At 46.8% G+C, this 25,241-nt stretch overlaps 1 protein-coding gene across 1 annotated transcript in view; it reads left to right on the forward strand.

Moving 5' to 3' along the window:
• LOC123749362 (protein O-mannosyl-transferase TMTC1-like) overlaps positions 1-25,241 on the forward strand; it is a 589,924-nt gene that overhangs the window by 396,432 nt on the left and 168,251 nt on the right. The window contains 2 exon segments of the mRNA XM_069335441.1: positions 6,946-7,027; positions 9,762-9,865. Coding sequence (XP_069191542.1) covers positions 6,946-7,027; positions 9,762-9,865 — 186 coding nt within the window.

Genomic DNA, 25,241 nt, shown 5'->3' on the forward strand with positions numbered 1-25,241 from the left:
TTAGCCATGCTGTTAATCCTTCCTAATTCGTTTGTGATACGAGCACATTCCCTCTCCCAGTCCTCTCTTCCCCTCCTAATCTCTTCCTGAACATAGAGCATAAGTTCTTGTTTCTGCCTCTCTACCGCATCCTGTATTTGCTGAAATAACTCACTTTTAATCCCTTGAATTAGATCCTCCATCCAATCGCTCCTTCTCTCTACAAATTTCCCTATTAATTTGTCTACAAATCTGTCCTCCTCCTCATCCCTGCTGGTGATTGACCTTGAACCCCTTCTGGTCATTGCAGTAACAATCTAGCCAAAAAGGCGCTCCTCAATACCTTGCCCAATCTGCAGCACAAACAGGCGAGAAAGTACTCCACGCGGCTGGTCAAGATGTGAGGTCCCTGCGTCCCGCGTCACAGCTGGTGAGGTCACTAGTGGTGAGGTCACTCCGGCTCCACAATTTCACAATACCACGATGTACTCAACACTTATTTTCAGTGGTGGTGTTTGTACTGTTTTTCTTCACTTTCTTGTGGTTTGAGTGAGCTTACTAGTTATTCAATCACTCATATACACTCATATACGCATACACACTGAGTATTCCCCCAATTCACTAGCTACGCAAGAGCTTCCCAGACCCTTCTGACCTCCGCGGCTGTCTGACCTCAACTGTGTGTGTGCGTGTGTGTGTGTGTGTGTATGTGTGTGTGTGTGTGTGTGTGTGTGTGTGTGCGTGTGTGTGTGTGCGTGTGTGTGTGTGTGTGTGTGTGTGTGCGTGTGTGTGTGTGTGTGTGTGTGTGTGTGTGTGTGTGTGTGTGTGTGTGTGTGTGTGGTGTTTGTGTGTGTGTGGTGTTTGTGTGTGTGTGGTGTTTGTGTGTGTGTGTGTGTGTGTGTGTGTGTGTGTGTGTGGTGTGTGTGTGTGTGTGTGTGTGTGTGTACTCACCTATATGTACTCACCTATATGTGCTTGCAGGATCGAGCATTGACTCTTGGATCCCGCCTTTCTAGCTATCGGTTGTTTACAGCAATGACTCCTGTCCCATTTCCCTATCATACCTAGTTTTAAAAGTATGAATAGTATTTGCTTCCACAACCTGTTCCCCAAGTGCATTCCATTTTTCTACTACTCTCACGCTAAAAGAAAACTTCCTAACATCTCTGTGACTCATCTGAGTTTCCAGTTTCCACCCATGTCCCCTCGTTCTGTTATTATTACGTGTGAACATTTGATCTATTTCCACTTTGTCAATTCCCCTGAGTATTTTATATGTCCCTATCATATCTCCTCTCTCCCTTCTTTTCTCTAGTGTCGTAAGGTTCAGTTCCTTCAGCCGCTCTTCATATCCCATCCCTCGTAGCTCTGGGACAAGCCTCGTCGCAAACCTCTGAACCTTCTCCAGTTTCTTTATGTGTTTCTTCAGGTGGGGGCTCCATGATGGCGCGGCATACTCTAAGACGGGTCTCACGTAGGCAGTGTAAAGCGCCCTAAAAGCTTCCTCATTTAGGTTTCTGAATGAAGTTCTAATTTTCGCCAGTGTAGAGTACGCTGCTGTCGTTATCCTATTTATATGTGCCTCAGGAGTTAGATTAGGTGTCACATCCACTCCCAGGTCTCTTTCTCGAATCGTTACAGGTAGGCTGTTCCCCTTCATTGTGTACTGTCCCTTTGGTCTCCTGTCACCTGATCCCATTTCCATAACTTTACATTTACTGGTGTTAAACTCCAGTAGCCATTTCTCTGACCATCTCTGCAGCCTGTATAAGTCCTCTTGGAGGATCCTACAATCCTCGTCTGTCACAACTCTTCTCATTAATTTTGCGTCATCTGCAAACATCGACATGTATGATTCCACTCCTGTAAACATATCATTTACGTAAATTAGAAAGAGGATTGGTCCCAGCACCGATCCTTGAGGTACTCCACTTGTTACTGTTCGCCAGTCCGACTTTTCGCCCCTTACCATTACCCTCTGGCTCCTTCCTGTTAGGTAGTTCTTCACCCATACTAGGGCCTTTCCGCTTACTCCTGCCTGCCTCTCAAGTTTGTATAGCAGTCTCATGTGCGGTACCGTATCAAAGGCCTTTTGGCAGTCAAGAAATATGCAGTCTGCCCAGCCTTCTCTGTCCTGCCTTATCCTTGTTACTTTATCATAGAATTCTAAAAGGTTTGTTAGGCATGATTTCCCTGTCCAGAACCCATGTTGGTGCTTGTTTACAAACCCAATGCTCTCCAGGTGCTCAACAAGTCTTAGCCTAATTATTCTTTCAAGTATTTTGCAGGGGATGCTTGTCAGTGATACGGGTCTGTAGTTAAGTGCCTCCTCCCTATCCCCCTTTTTGAAAATCGGTACGACATTTGCCTCCTTCCAGCAACTGGGCAATTCTCCCGACATAAGTGACTCATTGAAGATCATTGCCAGAGGCACGCTGAGAGCCTGCGCTGCCTCTTTAAGTATCCACGGTGATACTTTGTCTGGTCCAACAGCTTTATTTGCATCCAGTGTTGTCAACTGTTTCATTACATCCTCTGCTGTCACCTCTATATCTGATAGTCTTTCATCTTGGGTAATCTCTTCTAACAATGGGAGCTGCTCAGGCTCGGTAGTGAACACTCCATGGAATTTTGCATTCAGTACCTCGCAGATTTCCTTGTCGCTTTCTGTATATGCCCCTTCTGTTTTCCTCAGTCTTGTCACTTGGTCATTTACCGACATCTTCCTTCTTATATGGCTATGTAGTAATTTTGGTTGCTTTTTCGCTTTGACTGCAATATCGTTCTCATAATTTCTTTCCGACACTCGTCTTATGTTAATGTAATCATTCCTAGCTCTGTTACATCTAATCCTGTTGTCCTCTGTCCTTTGCCTTCTGTACTTCCTCCACTCCCTCCTGCTTCTCACCTTTGCTTCCTGACACTGTCTATTAAACCATGGGTTATTATATTCCCTCCTGCTTTTGTCCTTTATTGTTGGAATAAATCTATCTTCAGCCTCCTTGCATTTCAATATGACTTGGTTCATCATACCTTGCACTGTTTTTCCTCTAAGTTCTTCCTCCCACTGCACTTCTCCCAGGTAGTCCCTTATCCTTCTGTAGTCCCCTTTTCTGTAATCAAGTCTCCTTTCCCGGACCTCTTGTCCTTTGGTCACAATTTTAAGCTCCATCATGTAGTCAAAGGCTAGGACACAATGGTCACTAGCTCCTAGTGGTATTTCATGTTCCAACTGCTCGATGTCTTCTACATTCTGAGTGATAATGAGATCTAATAGGCTGGGCGTATCCCCTCCTCTTTCCCTAGTATCTTCTTTCACATGCTGTGTTAGGAAATTCCTGTCAATAACGTCTACCAGCTTCGCTCCCCAGGTCTCCTCCCCGCCATGGGGATTCCTCGTTTCCCAATCTATCTCTCCGTGATTTAGGTCCCCCATGACCAGCAGCTTCGCTCTCATTCTATGCGCTAAAGTTGCTGCCCTCTGCAGTTCATCCATACATGTCTTGTTGCTGTCCTCGTACTCCTGCCTGGGCCTTCTACTGTTTGGTGGGGGATTGTAGAGTATCAAGATTACAATCTTCTTCCCATCCACTGTCAGAGTTCCATGTATGAAGCTTGTGCTTTCATTGGTACCCGGATTTTCCAGCTCATCAAACTTCCATTTCCGCTTTATTAGTAGTGCCACTCCTCCTCCCTGTCTCTGTGTCCTTTCTTTTCTTATCACCTGGTACCCCTCTGGAAAGATTGCATCCGAGATCATGCCATTTATTTTAGTTTCCACTATTGCCACTATGTCTGGGTCTGCCTCACTAACTCTTTCTTTTATCTCTTCTGCTTTATTGGCTACCCCATCAGCATTGGTGTACCAAACCTTGAGACTCTTCTTGGAAACTCGGGTGTCAGAGTTCCCCCTTTCACCAGGGGTCTGGGGGGAACTGGGGGGTGTCTGGGGGGCAAGTGGGGGTTGTGGGGGTGAGTGGGGGGGTGCTAGGGGGGTGCCTGGGAGTGCCTGGTAGGCGAATGGGGTCTGGGCATCTAGGGGGGTAGGAGGGGCATAATGGGTCTGAAAGTTAGGGGTCTGAATAGCATAGGGGGGTTGAGAAATAGAGTGAGACTGAGAGTCAGATAGAGGTTGAGAGGTTGGGGGGAAGAGGGCTACTGAGGGTGGAGAGTTGAGATGAGAATGGAGCATGGGTGCTGGGAGTGGAAGAGAGGGTATATTAGTTAGGGGGGAATCGGGGGTAGGTGGGGGTTTTGGGGTAGAAGAGGGGAAGAGGGAGATGGGGGAAGGTGTTAGGGGGTCACAAGGTGAGGGGGTTAAATGTGGGCTGGAGGTGCATAGGAGGGGTGAGGGTTGGGTGGGGTTTGGGGGTGAGTGGAAGAGGGGTGCAGTGGAAGCTGGGATGGAGTAGATGGAATTGAAGTCAATGGGGTAGAAGGGGCAGGGGAGTGGGAAGGGGTATTTGGGGAGGGGGGATGGGAAGGTGGGTTTGGGGAGGGCATTGCTTGACCCACTGGGGTCGCTGACAAGTGTGATGTAGCAGGGGCAGGGGAATCGTTGTGGAGGTGCAAATGTGGAAGGGACAGGGGGGTTTTGGGAGGCTGAGGCAGGGGGGATGTATAGGAGGGCTGAGTTGGGGAGGATGCGACCTGGGAGATGACCTGGGAGGTGACCTGGGAGGTGACCTGGGATGTGACCTGGGAGGTGAGACTACCTGAGACGCTAGTACGTTGTCGTTGTTGCCATCTATTTTTGTGGGCTGTTTGCTCATCTTTCGTCATAAACCTCTCTATAAACACATTGTAATGGGTTTCACTTCCTCTGAGTAAATGCTTGCTCCTCATTATGTACTCCACTGCCTCCTCATTGGAGAATTGCACCAGAACAGGTCTATTCTTGGTACAATTGTAGGGTCCAACCCGTCGATTGATATCCACCTCGCGTTCTGCCATCTCTGCTCCAATACACCTCAATATCTCGTGCAATTCGTATTTTTCTGTTTCTATTCTCTCTTGTCTAGTTGGTGCCCTAGATTCGAATAATCCATGTATTATAATAGACCGTCTCCTCAGTAATTCATTGTCATGCTGGTAGCCTGTCCCCTGGGGATTCCCCATCCCAACCGCAGTCACTAACCCATCTCCCACTAATCCTCTATCCTTAGCCATGCTGCTAAACCTTCCTAATTCGTTTGTGATACGAGCACATTCCCTCTCCCAGTCCTCTCTTCCCTTCCTAATCTCTTCCTGAACATAGAGCATAAGTTCTTGTTTCTGCCTCTCTACCGCATCCTGTATTTGCTGAAATACCTCACTTTTAATCCCCTGGATTAGATCCTCCAACCAATCACTCCTTCTCTCTACAAATTTCCCTATTAATTTGTCTATAAATCTGTCCTCCTCCTCATCCCTGCTGGTGATTGACCTTGAACCCCTTCTAGTCATTGCAGTAACAATCTAGCCAAAAAGGCGCTCCTCAATACCTTGCACAATCTGCTAACACAATAGGTGAGTGAATCTCCAATCGTCGTCCCACGTAGTGGTATAAGGGTTGCTGCCGAGGTGAGGTCACGCGGTCAGAGGTCGGTGAGGTCTGGTTTCACACTGCACAGTATTTCCTCAACTATTTTGAATTACGCTAATTAAACTGTTTTTCTTCACTACCTTATGGCTCTGGTCAAAACCCAAGGTTTTTTCATTCACTTGTACATTCACTTATAGTCTTTTTCACTTCGAAGGTTGCCTGATTACCCCTCCCACTCCACGAGTTATCCAGGAGCTCCCAACCCACGTCCACCCAACACGATGGTCACAAGACGTGTGTGTGTGTGTGTGTGTGTGTGTGTGTGTACTCACCTCTTTGTACTCACCTTTTGTGCTTGCGGGGGTTGGGCTTTGGCTCTTTGGTCCCGCCTCTCAACTGTCAGTCACCTGGTGTACAGATTCCTGAGCCTACTGGGCTCTATCATATCTACATTTGAAACCGTGTATGGAGTCAGCCTCAACCACATCACTGCCTAATGTATTCCATCCGTTAACTACTCTGACACTGAAAAAGTTCCTTCTAACGTCTCTGTGGCTCATATGGGTACTCAGTTTCCACCTGTGTCCCCTTGTTCGCGTCCCGCCAGTGTTGAATAGTTTATCCTTGTTTACCCGGTCGATTCTCCTGAAGATTTTGAAGGTTGTGATCATGTCTCTACTTTCTCATCGGTCTTCCATTATCGTAAGGTGCACTTCCCGCAGCCTTTCCTCGTAACTCATGCCTCTTAGTTCTGGGACTAGTCTAGTGGCATACCTTTGAACTTTTTCCAGCTTAGTCTTGTGCTTGACAAGGTACAGGCTTCATGCTGGGGCCGCATACTCCAGGATTGGTCTTACATATGTGGTGTACAAGTATCTGAATGATTTCTTTCACAGGTTCCTGAACGCCGTTCTGATGTTAGCCAGCCTCGCATATGCCGCAGACGTTATTCTCTTTATGTGGGCTTCAGGAGACAAGTTTGGTGTGATATCAACTCCTAGATTTTTCTCTCTGTCCGTTTCATTAAGTACTTCATCTCCTATTCTGTATTCTGTGTCTGGCCTCCTGTTTCCACTGCCTAGTTTCATTACTTTGAATATACTCGGGTTGAACTTCAACAGCCATTTGCTGGACCATTCACTCAGTCTGTTTAGGTCATCTTGTAGCCTCCTACTATCATCCTCTGTTTCAATCCTTCTCATAATTTTTGCATCATCAGCAAACATTGAGAGAAACGAGTCTATACCCTCTGGGAGATCATTTACATATATCAGAAACAGTATAGGTCCAATGTGTGTGTGTGTGCGTGTGCGTGTGTGTGTGTGTGAGTTAACCAAAGACGCCACATTTTCCTCCTCCATGCTACCCATCAAGGGAATCACTGCATATTCCTTCTCAAGAGGACAAAATAATAACAGACTGTACCCTATGTTATCCTGCAGATTACTCCAGGGGCGGGCTGGCGACAGCAGCAGCAGGGCTCTGGCAGCTCTCTTCAGAAGACTCTTCTGGTTAAGCCTTATAGTAAGTGACCAATTAAAACGCATACAAAACTAACGTGTTTATATACAATGGATGGTACACACGTAAATATATGTATATAGAACTCTAATGTAACTATATCCTGAATCCTGATGGGACTATATCCCATAATGTTAATGTTATAATCCCATGGGATTATAAACCCATATAATGTTACTATATCCTGAATGAATATCCTCTCCATCTGGAGAGGATATTCCAGATGGGACGATGTCTGTTATATGATAAGTTACCCAAAATATATTAAGAAAATATATATATATAAATCCTTGCGTGTGCTTAACTAACCTTTACCACCAATGGAAATAGGTACAAGCCTAGAGTAGGTACTGTGTGTGTGGGGCTTTGGGCTTGGATATCCCTCTCCTAGATCAACACTGCTCTCAACTGATGAGTCGCGTTCTTTTTCGCTATGGTAGTCAACGTTAGAGGGGGAGGAGGTGAGAGAGAGAGAGAGAGAGAGAGAGAGAGAGAGAGAGAGAGAGAGAGAGAGAGAGGAGAGAGAGGAGAGAGAGGAGAGAGAGGAGAGAGAGGAGAGAGAGAGGAGAGAGAGGAGAGAGAGGGGAGGGAGAGAGAGAGAGAGAGAGAGAGAGAGAGAGAGAGAGAGAGAGAGAGAGAGAGAGAGTGAGAGAGAGAGAGAGAGAGAGAGAGAGAGAGAGAGAGAGAGAGAGAGAGAGAGAGAGAGAGAGAGAGAGAGAGAGAGAGAGAGAGAGAGAGAGAGAGAAAGATAGGTTTGGAGTGAGAGGAAGGGGAGAGGGGGGAGGGAAAGAGGGGAAATAAAGAGGGAGAAAGGGAAAACGTAGAAAGGGAGAGAGGGATAGTGGGAAGAGAGACAGAGACGTAGAACGAGTAGATGAGAGATAAAGATATTACCCGAACGAGGAAGAATGAGAGTGTAGAAGTAGAGGTACAGTGTAAGACAGCTCCATACAGAAAGTAGGAAAATACGAGACGTAGATCAACTGGAAGAGTGGAATAAGAGGGAAGGGAAGGGAATGATTAGGTGAAAGAGCCAAGCCCCAACGACTATGTAGCACATGGAAGGGGGTCAGGATAATAAGGATTTGGGATGAGACGGGGAGAAGTGGTGCCCAACCACTTGGACGGTCGGAGATTTAACACCGACCTGCATGAAGCGAGATCGTCACTCTACCGTCCAGCCCAAGTGGTTGGGCAAGAATAAGAGGGAATGAAAAGTGGAATTATAAGAAGCAGAAGCAAAATAACGTTTAAAATGCAGGGAAACAGATAATAGCAGAAGCAGGATGAAAACTGATCGCTAACAATAGGTACAAAATGCTGTACAAAGTATAGGAAAGAGAAATGATAAAATGACATACAAAATTAATATTGCCAAGTGTAGGAGGGGAAAGAGGAAGAGGCTGGGAGAGACTGGGAGAGGCTGGGAGACCCTGGGAGAGGCTGGGAGAGGCTGGGAGAGGCAGGAAGGGTGAAGGACTGCAACATAGGGGTAAACAGGTGCGGGAGATGAGATCTGGCAGCCTCGTCACCTGGCCTCGGTGACGCCTCCAACCTGTACACCCTAATAGAATTACCTCCTCCAGAGTGAGGAGCCTGGGGAGGCTGGGAGGGGGGGGGAGAGCGAGAGAGAGTGAGAGAGAGAGAGAGAGAGAGAGAGAGAGAGAGAGAGAGAGAGAGAGAGAGAGAGAGAGAGAGAGAGAGAGAGAGAGAGAGAGAGAGAGACAGACAGAGAGAGAGAGAGACCACACCACCCCAGCTACGCTGAACCACATTCACAAATCATTCCATTTCCAGTTTTCACTACACTATAAACTGATGGCTTCTGCAGGACTCAACACCCCGAGGCCTAGACAAATTGCCATTGCAGTAGCTATCAAAATGAGAGTTGAACTTAGCATAAGAGTTGACCAGAGATGTACACAAAGTGGACAAGGAAGCTCTACGAAGCAAAGGGGTTAATGAGATAACAATGGAAGCACAGATGTGAGTGTCCCAACACGGAGCTCAGGATAAGAGAGACTTCAGGCTACGCCCTCCTCATGTGGAACCACGTAGCCACGGGCTTGCACTACTGGTCTTACATACAGAATAGTCCTGGACTGAGGTAGCAAAAGTCGCCACCAACTCATATCACTAACTCTCATTAACTCCCTCTTTATCATCCTTTTTACACCCCTCACAATGTGACAAACTTTTTAATGTGACAAGCGAGTGCACTGCAAAATGCCCATAAAACTAGAGAGACTCTCATTAGAATCTTGTTAGAGATTTATGCCCCCCCCCCCATCCTTGCCCCCCCCCCCCATCCTCGCCCCCCCCATCCTCGCCCCCCATGGTATCTGTACCCCCTCGCCCCTAGTGCCTGTACCCCCCCGCCCCTAGTGCCTGTACCTCCTCGCCCCTAGTGCCTGTACCCCGGTCCCTGCTCTCATTACGTGGTGTTATGACTCATCTGACGACTCGATAATCTTAGCTTGGGCAAAATGTAACCTTTTTATACCTTACGTTACGTGAGGAGCCTAAATGTAGCTATTTAACTATTTTCGTGTTGCTTTCAAGCTTCTTTGAGGATGGTTGATTTTCACACTAAAATGTCAAAGTGTATATGTGTTGTTTTGTCTGAATGTCTGTCTTCTCAGTATGTATGTCCGTCCACCCGTTTATCTGTCTGTGTGTCTTGTCTACATATGGGAGCATGTATATAATATTGAACTGTATTTGCCTGGTGACACAGGGGGCGGCCATCTTGCTGTTCCGTCTATGGATGCTGCGAGGGACGTCACCTGTCTTCAGCGACCAAGACAACCCAGCCTCCTTCGCCCCTTCCCGTCTAACACGGTAGGATGCCACAGTACCCTTCTGTCTACAGTACCCTTCTGTCCACAGTACCCTTCTGTCTACAGTACCCTTCTGTCTACAGTACCCTTCTGTCTACAGTACCCTTCTGTCTACAGTACCCTTCTGTCTACAGTACCCTTCTGTCTACAGTACCCTTCTGTCTACAGTACCCTTCTGTCTACAGTACCCTTCTGTCTACAGTACCCTTCTGTCTACAGTACCCTTCTGTCTTCAGTACCCTTCTGTCTACAGTACTCTTCTGTCTACAGTACCCTTCTGTCTACATTACCCTTCTGTCTTCAGTACCCTTCTGTCTACATTACCCTTCTGTCTTCAGTACCCTTCTGTCTACAGTACACTTCTGTCTACAGTACCCTTCTGTCTACAGTACCCTTCTGTCTACAGTACCCTTCTGTCTACATTACCCTTCTGTCTTAAGTACCCTTCTGTCTACAGTACCCTTCTGTCTACAGTACCCTTCTGTCTTCAGTACCCTTCTGTCTACAGTACCCTTCTGTCTACAGTACCCCTCTGTCTACAGTACCCTTCTGTCTTCAGTACCTTTCTGTCTACAGTACCCTTCTGTCTACAGTACCCTTCTGTCTACAGTACCCTTCTGTCTTCAGTACCCTTCTGTCTACAGTACCCTTCTGTCTACAGTACCCCTCTGTCTACAGTACCCTTCTGTCTTCAGTACCTTTCTGTCTACAGTACCCTTCTGTCTACAGTACCCTTCTGTCTACAGTACCCTTCTGTCTACATTACTCTTCTGTCTTAAGTACCCTTCTGTCTACAGTACCCTTCTTTCTACAGTACCCTTCTGTCTTCAGTACCCTTCTGTCTACAGTACCCTTCTGTCTACAGTACCCCTCTGTCTACAGTACCCTTCTGTCTTCAGTACCTTTCTGTCTACAGTACCCTTCTGTCTACAGTACCCTTCTGTCTACATTACCCTTCTGTCTACAGTACCCTTCTGTCTACAGTACCCTTCTGTCTTCAGTACCCTTCTGTCTTCAGTACCCTTCTGTCTACAGTACCCTTCTGTCTACAGTACCCTTCTGTCTACAGTACCCTTCTGTCTTCAGTACCCTTCTGTCTTCAGTACCCTTCTGTCTTCAGTACACTTCTGTCTACAGTACCCTTCTGTCTACAGTACCCTTCTGTCTACAGTACCCTTCTCTCTTCAGTACCCTTCTGTCTACATTACCCTTCTGTCTACATTACCCTTCTGTCTTAAGTACCCTTCTGTCTACAGTACCCTTCTGTCTACAGTACCCTTCTGTCTTCAGTACCCTTCTGTCTACAGTACCCTTCTGTCTACAGTACCCTTCTGTCTACAGTACCCTTCTGTCTTTAGTACCCTTCTGTCTACAGTACCCTTCTGTCTACAGTACCCTTCTGTCTACAGTACCCTTCTGTCTACAGTACCCTTCTGTCTTCAGTACCCTTCTGTCTTCAGTACCCTTCTGTCGTCAGTACACTTCTGTCTACAGTACCCTTCTGTCTACAGTACCCTTCTGTCTACATTACCCTTCTGTCTACATTACCCTTCTGTCTACAGTACCCTTCTGTCTACAGTACCCTTCTGTCTACAGTACCCTTCTGTCTTCAGTACCCTTCTGTCTACAGTACCCTTCTGTCTTCAGTACCCTTCTGTCTTTAGTACCCTTCTGTCTACAGTACCCTTCTGTCTACAGTACCCTTCTGTCTACAGTACCCTTCTGTCTACAGTACCCTTCTGTCTACAGTACCCTTCTGTCTACAGTACCCTTCTGTCTACAGTACCCTTCTGTCTACAGTACCCTTCTGTCTTCAGTACCCTTCTGTCTTCAGTACCCTTCTGTCTTCAGTACACTTCTGTCTACAGTACCCTTCTGTCTACAGTACCCTTCTGTCTACAGTACCCTTCTGTCTTCAGTACCCTTCTGTCTACATTACCCTTCTGTCTACATTACCCTTCTGTCTACAGTACCCTTCTGTCTACAGTACCCTTCTGTCTACAGTACCCTTCTGTCTTCAGTACCCTTCTGTCTACAGTACCCTTCTGTCTTCAGTACCCTTCTGTCTTTAGTACCCTTCTGTCTACAGTACCCTTCTGTCTACAGTACCCTTCTGTCTACAGTACCCTTCTGTCTACAGTACCCTTCTGTCTACAGTACCCTTCTGTCTACAGTACCCTTCTGTCTACAGTACCCTTCTGTCTACAGTACCCTTCTACCGAGACGAATGTTGCTTTAATACCGAACGAGAAGGATGTTACAATGACCTACTTCATCCCCCACTTATTAAAATAGGTCACCTGTTATCCTCTTCTTCCTGGTGAAGAAGATATCATCTACGTATATAACGCCAGGTAGTCTCCAATTATCATAAGCAAGTGTGCTTTGATGGCGGCTTGACTCACAAGACAAGTATTACCAAAATTATTAATCAAGCATATCGGATACCGAGAGTGTAGTGATGTAGAGATATTTATATCATTTTATGACCTCCAAAAGAGTACGTTTACACTTACAAGGGACTGGTACCCACCAAGTTGTCTCCCTCACTCCACACACCTCACACCAGGGCTGTGAGGTAGCAGCGTGGGGTAGCCCTCATCCCTCACACCTGGGCTGTGAGGATGCAGCATGGGGTAGCCCTCATCCCTCACACCTGGGCTGTGAGGTAGCAGCGTGGGGTAGCCCTCATCCCTCACACCTGGGCTGTGAGGTAGCAGCGTGGGGTAGCCCTCATCCCTCACACCTGGGCTGTGAGGTAGCAGCGTGGGGTAGCCCTCATCCCTCACACCTGGGCTGTGAGGTAGCAGCGTGGGGTAGCCCTCATCCCTCACACCAGGGCTGTGAGGAAGCAGCGTGGGGTAGCCCTCATCCCTCACACCTGGGCTGTGAGGAAGCTCTCCCAAGGTAGTGAGGGTTTTCTTCAAGCCCTTTGTCTTACTCTCCGGCAATTTGAAGACACCGACTAAGGTCCGGTAAACGATCATGACGAAATACGACGAATATGAATAAGAGTTCCCGTGACGTTCTGGCAAGGGGAGAATATCTTCCTAATAAGGAAATAAGATGAAATCAGTGACTTTAAAAAAATGAACTTGTCAATTTAATACGAAAGCATCAGGTGGTATTTCCACGGAAAATTAAATAATGTGACTTTTTTCAGTTTAAAAAGGAAAATTATCGGTGTCAATAATAGTATGTGAACGATGCAATATGGAAAATAGTATTTGAACGATAAAAATTCTATCAAAAACAAGAAAATATATCGGCATTTTTATAGTGAATTATTATGAATAATTATCTATAATAAACATGTAATACCACAACCCGTCCTCCTGTTTGGTAATATTACCTTTATAGATCCTCAAAAATAGCTAACACCCAAAGTTATCTATTCCTAGGCTCAGTTTGATCTATTCCTATAGTACATATATGTACTATATTAAAGAAAAAGAGTCGTACTGTCGTGTTTTCTGTTTTGGGTCCTCTGGTAGGTTAGGATTAGGGCGCTTCAATTTGACCGTTTTCATGACGTTGAGAAACCTTAGGAGGATGGGCTGACCCGACCTGCCCAGGCTTGGCGCCGTGGAAGGTGGAGGGGACCTGCTGCATGGGTAACAGCTTCTCCGTATCAACCTACCCTGGCTTTACGCCCTGGAGAGGTCACTCCAGACCGACAGCCAGAGCGCGACTCCATACTCTCCTGAGACTGATGGATGCCCGCTACCATTACACTTCAGGTCAACCCGTCTTCCTAAGGTTTCTCACTGTTACAAAAACAGAAACATTGAAGTGCCCTTATCCTAACCTACCAGAGGACCCAAAACAGAAAACGGGACAGTACGTCACTTTCGCCAGCCACTTCCATTTTCTAGTACGGCAACTTTAGCCCCTTATGTAACGCATACGAGCGAAATGCGACGTTCTTTGTAAGAGGACAGATTCCTGGTAGCGTGTATGTATTAAGCCTAGGATGGTTAGGTTAGGTTTCACTAGGAACCTAAATACAAAACCTTTTCTGGTTAGTCCATATTAAATAGTGCCAAATTCTACTTTCTAAGTATCTATTACGTCAATATATGCACTATGGTCCACATCAATACTGTAACTACTGTCTAAACAGGAAGCTGGGTTGCATCTCAAGAACTGCTGAACAGTTAAAGATTCCAGGCGCTTGAGTTTCAAGACATAAAACTCCCCAAGACAAATTCACTTAATAAAGCTATTCTTTTAAAGACACCAGAGCGCGCTCCACCTTCTTCCTTCCCAGATGGCCAATATTTTCCCCGCCACGACAAGTGGAACATTACCCACTCGTCGCCCTCGTCCTCGCCGGCAATACTGAAACATTACGATTGTCGAACCGCCAAGATATAGGACCTCTCCCATGTCTGCTTTATCAGTGGTGTGGCGGAGGGCCCAGGGTCCCGCACGCACGCGCGCACGCACACACACTGGCACGTACGCACGGTCGCACGTATACACACACACACACACACACACACACACACACACACACACACACACACACACACACACACACACACACACACAAACACACACACACACACACACACACGAACGCACACATACACACGCACACGAACTCACGCAAGCACGCAGATGCTACCTGCTGCCCTCTAACTTGGCATCATCCACACTTGCACTTATGTACACATGAACACGTTGGCCAAGCACACAGACGAATACATTGGGCACACACACAAACACACACACACAAACACACACACACAAACACACACACACACACAGGGGATCTGGTAGTTGAGTGGACAGCGCGCAGGACTCGTAAGTCTGTGGCCCAGGCTCGATTCCCGGTCCAGGCAGAATCAAATGGGCAAAGTTTCTTTGACCCTGATGCTCCTGTTATCTAGCAGTAAATAGGTACCTAGGAGTTAGACAGCTGTTACGGAGCTGCTTACTCTGTAATTACCTAAGTGTAGTTACAGGATGAGAGCTACGCTCGTGGTGTCCCGTCTTCCCAGCACTCTTTGTCATATAACGCTTTGAAACACCTGCCGGTCTTGGCCTCCACCACCTTCTCACCTAACTTGTTCCAACCGTCTACCACCCTGTTTGCGAATGTGAATTTTCTTATAATTCTTCCGCATCTGTGTTTAGCTAGTTTAAATCTATGACCTCTTGTTCTTAAAGTTCCAGGTCTCAGGAAATCTTCCCTATCGATTTTATCAATTCCTGTTACTATTTTGTATGTAGTGATCATATCACTCTCTTTCTTCTGTCTTCTAGTTTTGGCATATTTAATGCCTCTAAACTCTCCTCGTAGCTCTTGCCCTTCAGTTCTGGGAGCCACTTAGTAGCGTGTCTTTGCACCTTTTCCAGTTTGTTGATGTGCTTCTTAAGATATGGGCACCACACAACCGCTGCATATTCTAGCTTTGGCCTAACAAAGGTAGTAAACAATTTCTTTAGTATATCGCCATCCATGTATTTAAAAGCAATTCTGAAGTTAGAAATAGGCTCCTCACACAATATTCTTTATGTGGTCCTCAGGTGATAGTTTCTATCTAGAACCACCCCTAGATCTCTTTCTTTATCAGAATTCTTTAAAGATTTCTCACATAATCTATAGGTTGTGTGGGGTCTATGTTCTCCTATTCCACATTCCATAACATGGCATTTATTAACATTAAATTCCATTTGCCAAGTGGTACTCCATATACTTATTTTGTCCAGGTCATCTTGAAGGGCATGACAATCATCTAAGTTTCTTATCCTTCCTATTATCTTTGCATCATCAGCAAACATGTTCATATAATTCTGTACACCAACTGGTAGATCATTTATGTAGACAATAAACATCACTGGGACAAGAACTGAACCCTGTGGTACTCCACTTGTGACATTTCTCCAGTCCGATACATTGCCTCTGATCACTGCCCTCATTTTTCTATCAGTCAGAAAATTTTTCATCCATGTTAGAAGCTTACCTGTCACCCCTCCAATATTTTCCAGTTTCCAGAACAACCTCCTATGTGGAACTCTGTCGAAAGTCTTTATAAGGTCCAGATACATGCAGTCAACCCAACCATCTCTTTCCTGTAATATCTCTGTTGCTCGATCATAGAAACTGAGTAAATTCGATACACTGGATCTTCCAGATCGGAAACCATACTCTCTGTCTGATATTATATCATTTCTCTCCAGGTGTTCTACCCATTTAGTTTTAATTATTTTTTCCAATATTTTGACTATTACACTTGTCAATGATACAGGTCTATAATTAAGGGGAGTCTTCCCTGCTTCCACTTTTGTAGATTGGAACTATGTTAACCTTTTTCCACGCATCAGCTACAACTCCTGTAAACAGGGATGCCTGAAAAATCAGTTGAAGTGGAATGCTGAGTTCAAGTGCACATTCTCTCAGAACCCATGGTGAAACTCCATCTGGACCAACTGCTTTGTTCTTATTTAGCTCCTTGAGCATTTTTTCCACTTCGTCTCTAGACACCTCTATGTGCTCTATGTTGTTCTCTGGAATTCTTATTGTGTCTGGTTCCCTGAAGATTTCATTTTGTCCAAACACACCTTGGAACTTTTCGTTTAATGTTTCACACATTTCCTTTTCATTTTCCGTGAATCTACTTCCCATTTTCAACCTCTGAATATTATCCTTTACCTGCAATTAGTTGTTTATGAATTTATAGAATAGACCTGGTTCTGTTTTACATTTGTCTGCAATCCCTTTTTCAAAATTTCTTCTGCCTCTCTCCTCACTGCCGTGTAGTTGTTTCTCGCATCTTTGTATCGCTGGTATGTTTGGGGGTTTGGCCTCTTCCTGTATTGACTCCATTTTTATGTCTTTTGGTCTCTGGCCCTCTCGCCATTTCTGTTGAACCAATCCTGTTTCCTAGTTCTGCATCTCTGTTTTGGTATAATTTTTTTTGTGCCTTTATTATATATTTGACAAAACTTGACATACATCTCATTCACTTCCTTGCCTAGCAACAAGTCTGTCCAATTATACTCACTAGAATTTTTTTTAAGGTTGCCATAATGTCCTCTCCTACAGTCAGGTTTTCAATTGCATCGACCTTCTTATTTTCTTCTAGATTATAACGCATTGCATACTTTATTCCCAAAGAGACATGGTCACTTTTACCCAAGGGAGGAAGGTACTGAATGTCAAATATTTCTACCTCCTTCCTGGTAAATGTCAAATCTAGCATGGAGGGAACGTCCCCTTCCCTCATCCTCGTAGCTTGTTTAACATGTTGATACAAGAATGTTTTAAGGATGAGGTCTACAAATTTACAGGTCCAAAAATTTTCTGTTTTAGCTTCATATGCTTCCCAGTCTATGGATTTCAAGTTGAAGTCGCCGACTATCAACAGTCGTGATCTATCGTTATCCGCTCTCGCTATGATCTCTCTCATTATTGTTATAAGACCTTCTCGTTTACTATCTAGCTCCTCCTTTGACCATGTGCTGCTTGGCGGTGGACTATATGCATTTATGATCATTAGTTTATCATCCTCATGGCAGATCTCTAGTGCTATTATGTCAACTTCTTGTGGATTGGCAGTCATTATTTCATTCACCTTTAGGGGGCCTCGTAGCCTGGTGGATAGCGTGCAGGACTCGTAATTCTGTGGCGCGGGTTCGATTCCCGCACGAGGCAGAAACAAATGGGCAAAGTTTCTTTCACCCTGAATGTCCCTGTTACCTAGCAGTAAATAGGTACCTGGGAGTTAGTCAGCTGTCACGGGCTGCTTCCTGGGGGTGGAGGCCTGGTCGAGGACCGGGCCGCGGGGACACTAAAACCCCGAAATCATCTCAAGATAACCTCAAGATAGGTGTTCCTTCACCAGCACAGCAACGCCACCGCCTTTCCTAATTTTTCTGTCCCGTCTCCAAATTGAGTAGCCCCTTGGGTATATGACCTCATTTAAAATAACATCTTCAATTTTTTTCTCCGTGAGTGCAACAATGTCTGGTGTCTGCAGCTGTATTATATCACTTAACTCCAATATCTTCGATCTTACTCCATCTATGTTGGTATATACAATCTTCAGGAACTTGTTTCCCCTCTTCTTATTTTTCACTCCCCCTCTAATGATTTTGTTGGTTTGCCTTCATGTACCACTTTACTGGTCTGCCTACCCCTATCACTTTGTAGCAAAAAGAATTGATTTCTTCTTCATTCCTGCTCTCATTTCAACGTTTTGCCTCGGCGAGGTTCAGTTTCAGCTTCTCCCTATCTTCTTTTGAAAGATCTCGTCCCAACGACCACACTTTCCCATCCTCATCACTTTGTAATTTTCTAGCATTCCTTAGTACTTCTTCCATCTGTTTGGGACCATTTAGGGTGATCCTCAAAGGTCGATCTTTCCCTTTTACATATCTGCCTATTCTCCTGTAGTCACACACATTTTCTATGATTGTAAGACCTTCCACGAGGCCAACAATTTTATCTACTACTTTTGCTTCTTCTACAGCTCTTTCTGACCTAGATGTCATCTCCTTTTCTTTGCAGCCAAAAATTTTCACTGACTTATTCCGATCAACTGTGTTTTGCACCAACTTCGGGTTAGATGCCAATTCTTTTCTCACTTCGAGCCTAATGTTTGTTTTATCTTGGTTGCTGCAGTGTTTGACTTCCTTTACTGCTTCTTCTATTTTGTCCTTCTCCTTGGCCACTTGTGCATAAGTGAGTTGCATATCTTTCTTGCACTGTTTTATTCCCTGTGTAACTTCCTCCATCTGTGCTGACAAAAGCTGTTTCTCCTGTTGAATTTCCTTACCTAACCTATTGTAGTCATTTATGTTTAAATTTACTTTAACTTCTTCCATAGCTATTTTTAAGAGTTTATTTTCTTCTTTCATTGCTTTGCAATTTGTTTCCAATTGATTCTTATCCTTGCACAGGTCTTTCACTACACCCTCAAGACATACAACTTTGCTATTTAAATGGTCATTACTTTCTATCAATTTACTAATTATTTCTACATGAGAGGTCACTATAGTATCTAATTTTACCAACTTGTTGTATAGACTGGTTATATCAATGCTTTCTTCATTGAATCCAGCAAAATCAAGCTCTGTTTTGTATTTCCTCTTGCCGGCGGCCATCTTGAATGTTCTTCTCTGCACTGGAAACACTAGGGCAACTTTTTCTCATCCAATTTTTCACTTCCCTTGTCACATTCCTGAATGCCGTTCGTATGTTGGCCAGCCTGGCATATGCCGCAGATGTTATCCGCTTGATATGTGCTGCAGGAGACAGGTCTGGCGTGATATCAACCCCCAAGTCTTTTTCCTTCTCTGACTCCTGAAGAATTTCCTCTCCCAGATGATACCTTGTATCTGGCCTCCTGCTCCCTACACCAATCTTCATTACATTACATTTGGTTGGGTTAAACTCTAACAACCATTTGTTCGACCATTCTTTCAGCTTGTCTAGGTCTTCTTGAAGCCTCAACCAGTCCTCTTCTGTTTTAATCCTTCTCATAATTTTAGCATCGTCCGCAAACATTGAGAGAAATGAATCGATACCCTCTGGGAGATCATTTACATATATCAGAAACAAGATAGGACCGAGTACAGAGCCCTGTGGGACTCCACTGGTGACTTCACGCCAATCGGAGGTCTCACCCCTCACCGTAACTCTCTGTTTCCTATTGCTTAGATACTCCCTTATCCACTGGAGCACCTTACCAGCTACACCTGCCTGTCTCTCCAGCTTATGTACCAGCCTCTTATGCGGTACTGTGTCAAAGGCTTTCCGACAATCCAAGAAAATTGTGTCCGCCCAGCCCTCTCTTTCTTGCTTAATCTTTGTCACCTGATCGTAGAATTCTATCAAGCCTGTAAGGCAAGTAAGTAAGTAATTATCAAAAGAAGGCACCAAATCGGGAAGGCTATGTAGCACCATCAAATATGCAAAATAATCAGAGGGCGCTAAATATCACCAAGGATGCCAATACGAGAACAAAAACGCATAAGGCGAACGATATCAAAAGTATCCGAGTCACCAAGAATTCTATCGAGGGACAGGTGACCGCGAGGGGCGGTCGGAAAGCAAGACACACGCTCGTCCTGGAAGTCAGGACATTCAAGAAGGACATGCACGACCGTAAGAGGGACAATGCAACTAGGACAATAAGGAGCAGGGCGGTGCTCCATCAAGTGACCATGGGTTAAGCGAGTATGGCCAATACGCAACCTCGCCAGAGCTGTTTCCCACCGCCGGTTACGGTGGAAGGAGGACTGCCATGAGGAAACACAACATTTAAGAGTACGTAGCTTGTTACCAGTAACAGACAACCAAGAAGCCTGCCAACGGGTAAGGACTGAGGAATGGATAACCGGGTAAAAGTCGGAATACGGAATGCCCTTACGAGAGATGGGACAAGAGCGGACTGCATCCTTGGCGGCAGCATCCGCACGCTCATTTAAAGACACACTAATATGGCTGGGAACCCAACAAAACTCGACCGACTTAAATTTACTGTGAACGAGAAACAGCCAATGCTGGATCTCGACAACCACTGGATGAACCGGATTAAAGGACCCGAGAACCATGAGGGCACAACGAGAGTCAACAACAACTACAAAGGAAGACTGACAACGAGAAAGCAGGAGACGAAGAGCATAGAGAATAGCATAAAGTTCCGCTGTAAAGATGCTAGTCTCCGGAGGCAAGCGACACATATAAGTGCGATCAGGAAAAACAACAGAGTAGCCAACACCGTCCGCTGACTTAGACCCATCGGTGAAGACAGAAACGGAGCGGGAGTGAGAAGAAAAGTGCTCGAGGAAAAGGCGATTTAAAACCGTAGGAGGGGTAAAAGCTTTAGTGATACGGGTCAAGGATGTACAAAACCGCGGAAGAGGGACCCTCCACGGGGGCAAAGAAGGAACAACACGAGGAGAAACATCAGAAATACGAACAGAAAGAGAATCCTGCAGGCGAGATAACCGGACAGAAAGAGGGAGGTGGTGAAGAGGAACAGGAACTGCAGGAGGGGTAAAAGTTAAAGCACGACAGAGGCGAGAGGAAGGATGTTGCAAGGACCGCGCAAGATAGCGAAGACAGTAGCGATCACGGCGGTCCTGGAGAGACAGGGAGCCAGTGTCAACATACAAGCTAAGGACAGGAGTCGAACGAAAGGCACCAGAACTGAGGCGCAACCCAGTATGGTGCAAAGCATCAAGACGGCGAAGAGTAGAAGGAGAAGCAGACGAGTAAGCAGGGCAACCATAATCGAGCTTAGACAGGACGAGAGAGGAATGTAAAGCAAGGAGAGTGCGCCTATCTGCCCCCCAAGAAGTATGGGACAAGACCCGAAGGAGGGTAAGGGCCTTAGAGCACTCAACACGGAGGTAAGAGATATGGGGAGACCAAGACAAACGAGTGTCAAGGAATAACCCCAAAAGCTTCGCGGAATCTTTGTATTCAAGGGGATGACCATAAAGTGACAAAGAGGGACGAAGAACAACCCGTTTCCGCGTAAAAGTCATGGCACAAGTCTTAGAAGTAGAGAACTTGAAGCCATGATCAGTGGCCCAAGACGACACGGCATCAATGGCAAGTTGAAGCCGGCGTTGAAGGAGAGGTGAATCATCACCCTGACAACAAAGGGTAAGATCATCGACATAGAGAGCGGAGAAGACACCAGAAGGAAGAGAGGAAAGAAGACCATTGAGGGCAACCAGAAAAAGAGTAGTGCTCAGAACACTACCCTGGGGCACACCTTCGTATTGCTGAAAAGAGGGAGAGAGAGCGGTACCAAGGCGCACCCGAAAGGAACGGCGAGAGAGGAAGCCGCGGAGAAAGAGAGGGAGATGACTACGAAGGCCAAAAGAATGAAGTTGAGATAGGATATGATAACGCCAAGTGGTGTCGTAAGCCTTTTCCAGGTCAAAAAGGACGGCAACAACGGAGGTCTTCGCAGCAAAAGCAGTACGAATATAGACCTCCAAGTTCACCAGGACATCTGTCGTGCTGCGGCACTTGCGGAAACCAAATTGAGAAGGGGAGAGGTGATGGTGTTCCAGGAACCACATCAGACGAACGTTAACCATACGTTCAAAGAGTTTGCAGACACAACTTGTGAGAGCAATAGGGCGAAAGTCCTTAGGGGAAGTACCCAGAGACCCCGGTTTGCGAACAGGGAGGACAACGGCATCGAGCCAGTCCTCAGGGACTGACGACGACTCCCAGATCCGATTATACAGACTCAGTAAATACTGAGACGTGCTCGGAGGGAGATGGCGAAGCATCTCATAATGAATACCATCGGAGCCCGCCGCCGTAGAACCGCAGAGGGCCAGAGCAGAACGAAGTTCAGAGAGAGAGAAGGGATCATTATAGGGAAGCTGAAGATGAGTGCAGAAATCTAAAGGACGAGACTCAAGGACAGGTTTACGAAGAAGGAAAGATTGGGGAAGATGAAGACCAGAGCTAACAGAAGAAAAGTGGGAACCCAGTTCGGAAGCGACCTGCAACGGGTCCGCAACAAGAGTATCATGGAGGTGAAGGACCGGTGAAACATCGGGAACGAACTTACCCGCTATCTTGCGGATACGCTTCCAGATCTGGGCCAGAGGGGTTTCGGACGTAATTGTTGAGACATAAGATGCCCAACATTCACGTTTAGCCGTACGGATGGCCCTATGGGCCACCGCACTCGCTTTCTGAAAGAAAAGAAAAGAATCGGTCGTCTGCCTACGGCGGTGCCTCTTCCAGGCTGCACGCTTACAGCGGACAGCCCGAGCACAGTCCGCATTCCACCAGGGAACGCACTTCCGTGGACCCCGAGAGGAAGAGCGAGGAATAGAGCGGAGGGCAGCGTTGAAGACAGTGTCATGAAAAAGGAGGAGAGCGCGAGAGAGAGGCATAAGGGAGAGGTCAGAGAGAGCAGCACTGAGGGTAAATAGGGTCCAGTCTGCCTTAGCAAACTGCCACCTAGGGAAAGAGAGGGAAGGGCGAAAAGAGAAAAAGGAAACAAGGATAGGGAAATGATCACTTCCATGGAGGTCATCAAGAACCTGCCACGTGAAATCTAAGTAAAGAGAAGAAGAGCAGAGAGAAAGATCAAGACAAGAAAGGGAGCGAGTCCGACAGTCCAAATGAGTGGGCTCACCAGAATTCAGAAGAGACAGGGAAGAAGAGAGGAGAAACGGCTCAAGGAGGCGACCCCGGGTATTCGTCAGAACGTCACCCCAAAGAGAATGACGACAATTGAAGTCACCCAGCAGGAGCACAGGCTCCGGCAAGGAGTCTAGGAGGTGTTTCAAATCAGGAAGAGAGAGCGGGACACTCGGGGGGAGATAAATGGAACAAATTGTGTACCATTTCCCCACAAAGATACGAACAGCAGAACAATGGAGAGGCGAAGGAAAAAGCAAAGGAACAAAGGGAACATCGGCACGAATCAAGAGAGCAGAAGAATTAGAAGCCCCAGCAATGGCTGGGGGGGGGGGGGAGAGAAAGGAATAGCCACGAAAACGACCAGGACGAGCACCAAGCATTGGCTCCTGGAGACAGACACAAAGGGGCGAAAACCGCGAAATCAGAAGTTGGAGTTCGAGGAAATTGGCGTAATAACCTCGAACGTTCCATTGAAGAATGGACAACGACGAGAAGAGAAAGGACAAAAACAGAGAACAAGGAAGAAACAAAGGCGAAAGAGCAACAGAGCACGTTAAAGAATATCAGGGTCGGGATCAGGGTCAGCAAAGTCAGGGTTAGGGGGCATGGGTAAACTGAGCAAAGACGGAGGGAAGGAAACGGGAGAACAGATAAGAGGTGGCCGGGCGGGGTCCGGAGGAGGAGGAGGAGGAGGAAGAGGAGGAGACAACGGAGAGGAGCAGTCAAGGACAGCAGCAGGAAGAGGGGGAGTAGAAAGAGGGGAGCGCACCTCAGCAAGAGCAGCAACCGAAAGGGAAGCAGGGGCCAAAGAAACCCCCAAAGCAGGAACAGGGGGCGCAATCACTGAAACGGGAGGGGAAGGAGCAACAGAGCCAGAAGTAGGAGCTGAGGAAGAAAGCGAAGCCTTCTTACCCGCCGGGGAAGAGGAAGGAGAGGAGCCAGGCTTTCGCTTCTGACTTAAAGAGACCGGTGTCCAAGCAACTACGTACTGGGCAACGGATTCCAGTGTCTCAACAGGAGAAGCTGAACGAGAGAACACACGACGGCCGTTAGGAGAGCGATGGACATCCGCCCGCACCGACAGGCGGTGGGGAGAGCCGATAGATGGAGGAAGAGGATGGGAAGGAGGATCGGAGGGGGACAAGGAAGAAGACACAGGAGACACGACAGACCGGGTAGAAGGAAGGGGAACCCCAGACAGAGGACCAGGAGGAGGATCCTTCGGGAGAGAACCCAAAGGAACAAAGGAGGGGGCAGTGGGTGCATCAGGGTCCAAGGCCCGGAAACGGTTGTGAGTCTGAGGAAGGCGGGAAGGACGAGGAGAGGAAGAGCGCAACACGCGAGCATAAGAGATATTAGCAAAAGGCGGGAGCCGGCGAACCTGGCGCCTCGCCTCAGGAAAAGATAAACGCTCCCGGTGCATCAAGTCGAGGACGGCTGCCTCAAGCTTGTAATGGACACACGCACGGGAGAAGGTAGGATGGGCCTCACCGCAGTTGAGGCAACGAGCCTGGGGAGAAGTGCACTCCGACTTAGAGTGACCTTCACTCCCACACAAAGGACAGAGAGAGACAGCCCCAGAGCAGCGGAGGGCACCATGCCCAAACCTCCAGCACTTGTTACAAAGTCGAGGAGAAGGAATATACTCCTGGACAGAGCACCTAGCACCAGCAAGAATGACAGAGGATGGAAGGGTCCTACCATCAAAGGAGATCTTCACAAAGCGAAGGGGTTGACGGCGACGACCATGAGGGGGACGAGTAAACGAGTCAACCTGGAGGACAGAATGGCCTTGGGCATCAAGGATATGCCGAATATCATCGTGGCAATCCTGCAGATTCCGAACACCAGTTGCAACATGGGGTGGGAGGAGAATAGTGCCAACACTGGCATTCATCTGAACGTTCTTGGAGACCCGAACAGGGGTCTCGCCAAGGCAAGATAAGGCAGCCAAGCGGGAAGCCGCATCCTGAGAAGGAGCAGCAACGACACGTGTACCGAGACGAGTGGGGTTGAAAGTAACAGACGCATCCACGGAATCTACAAGATGCCGATGGAGGGAGAAATCGTCAGGAGGCGCAGAATCAAGAGGGAGGAGATCAAAGTATTTGGCCCATGAAGCAGGACCAAACAAGGCCTGATACGCATCGGCACGAGAAGGAATCGAGCGAGTGCGGTTGGGGCGCGAACGGCGTTGAGAACCCCTAGAGAGAGAGGGGTCAAAAGGCGCAGTAGTCAC

This window comes from Procambarus clarkii, chromosome 4 (assembly GCF_040958095.1).
Source record: "Procambarus clarkii isolate CNS0578487 chromosome 4, FALCON_Pclarkii_2.0, whole genome shotgun sequence".
Lineage (NCBI taxonomy): Eukaryota > Metazoa > Arthropoda > Malacostraca > Decapoda > Cambaridae > Procambarus > Procambarus clarkii.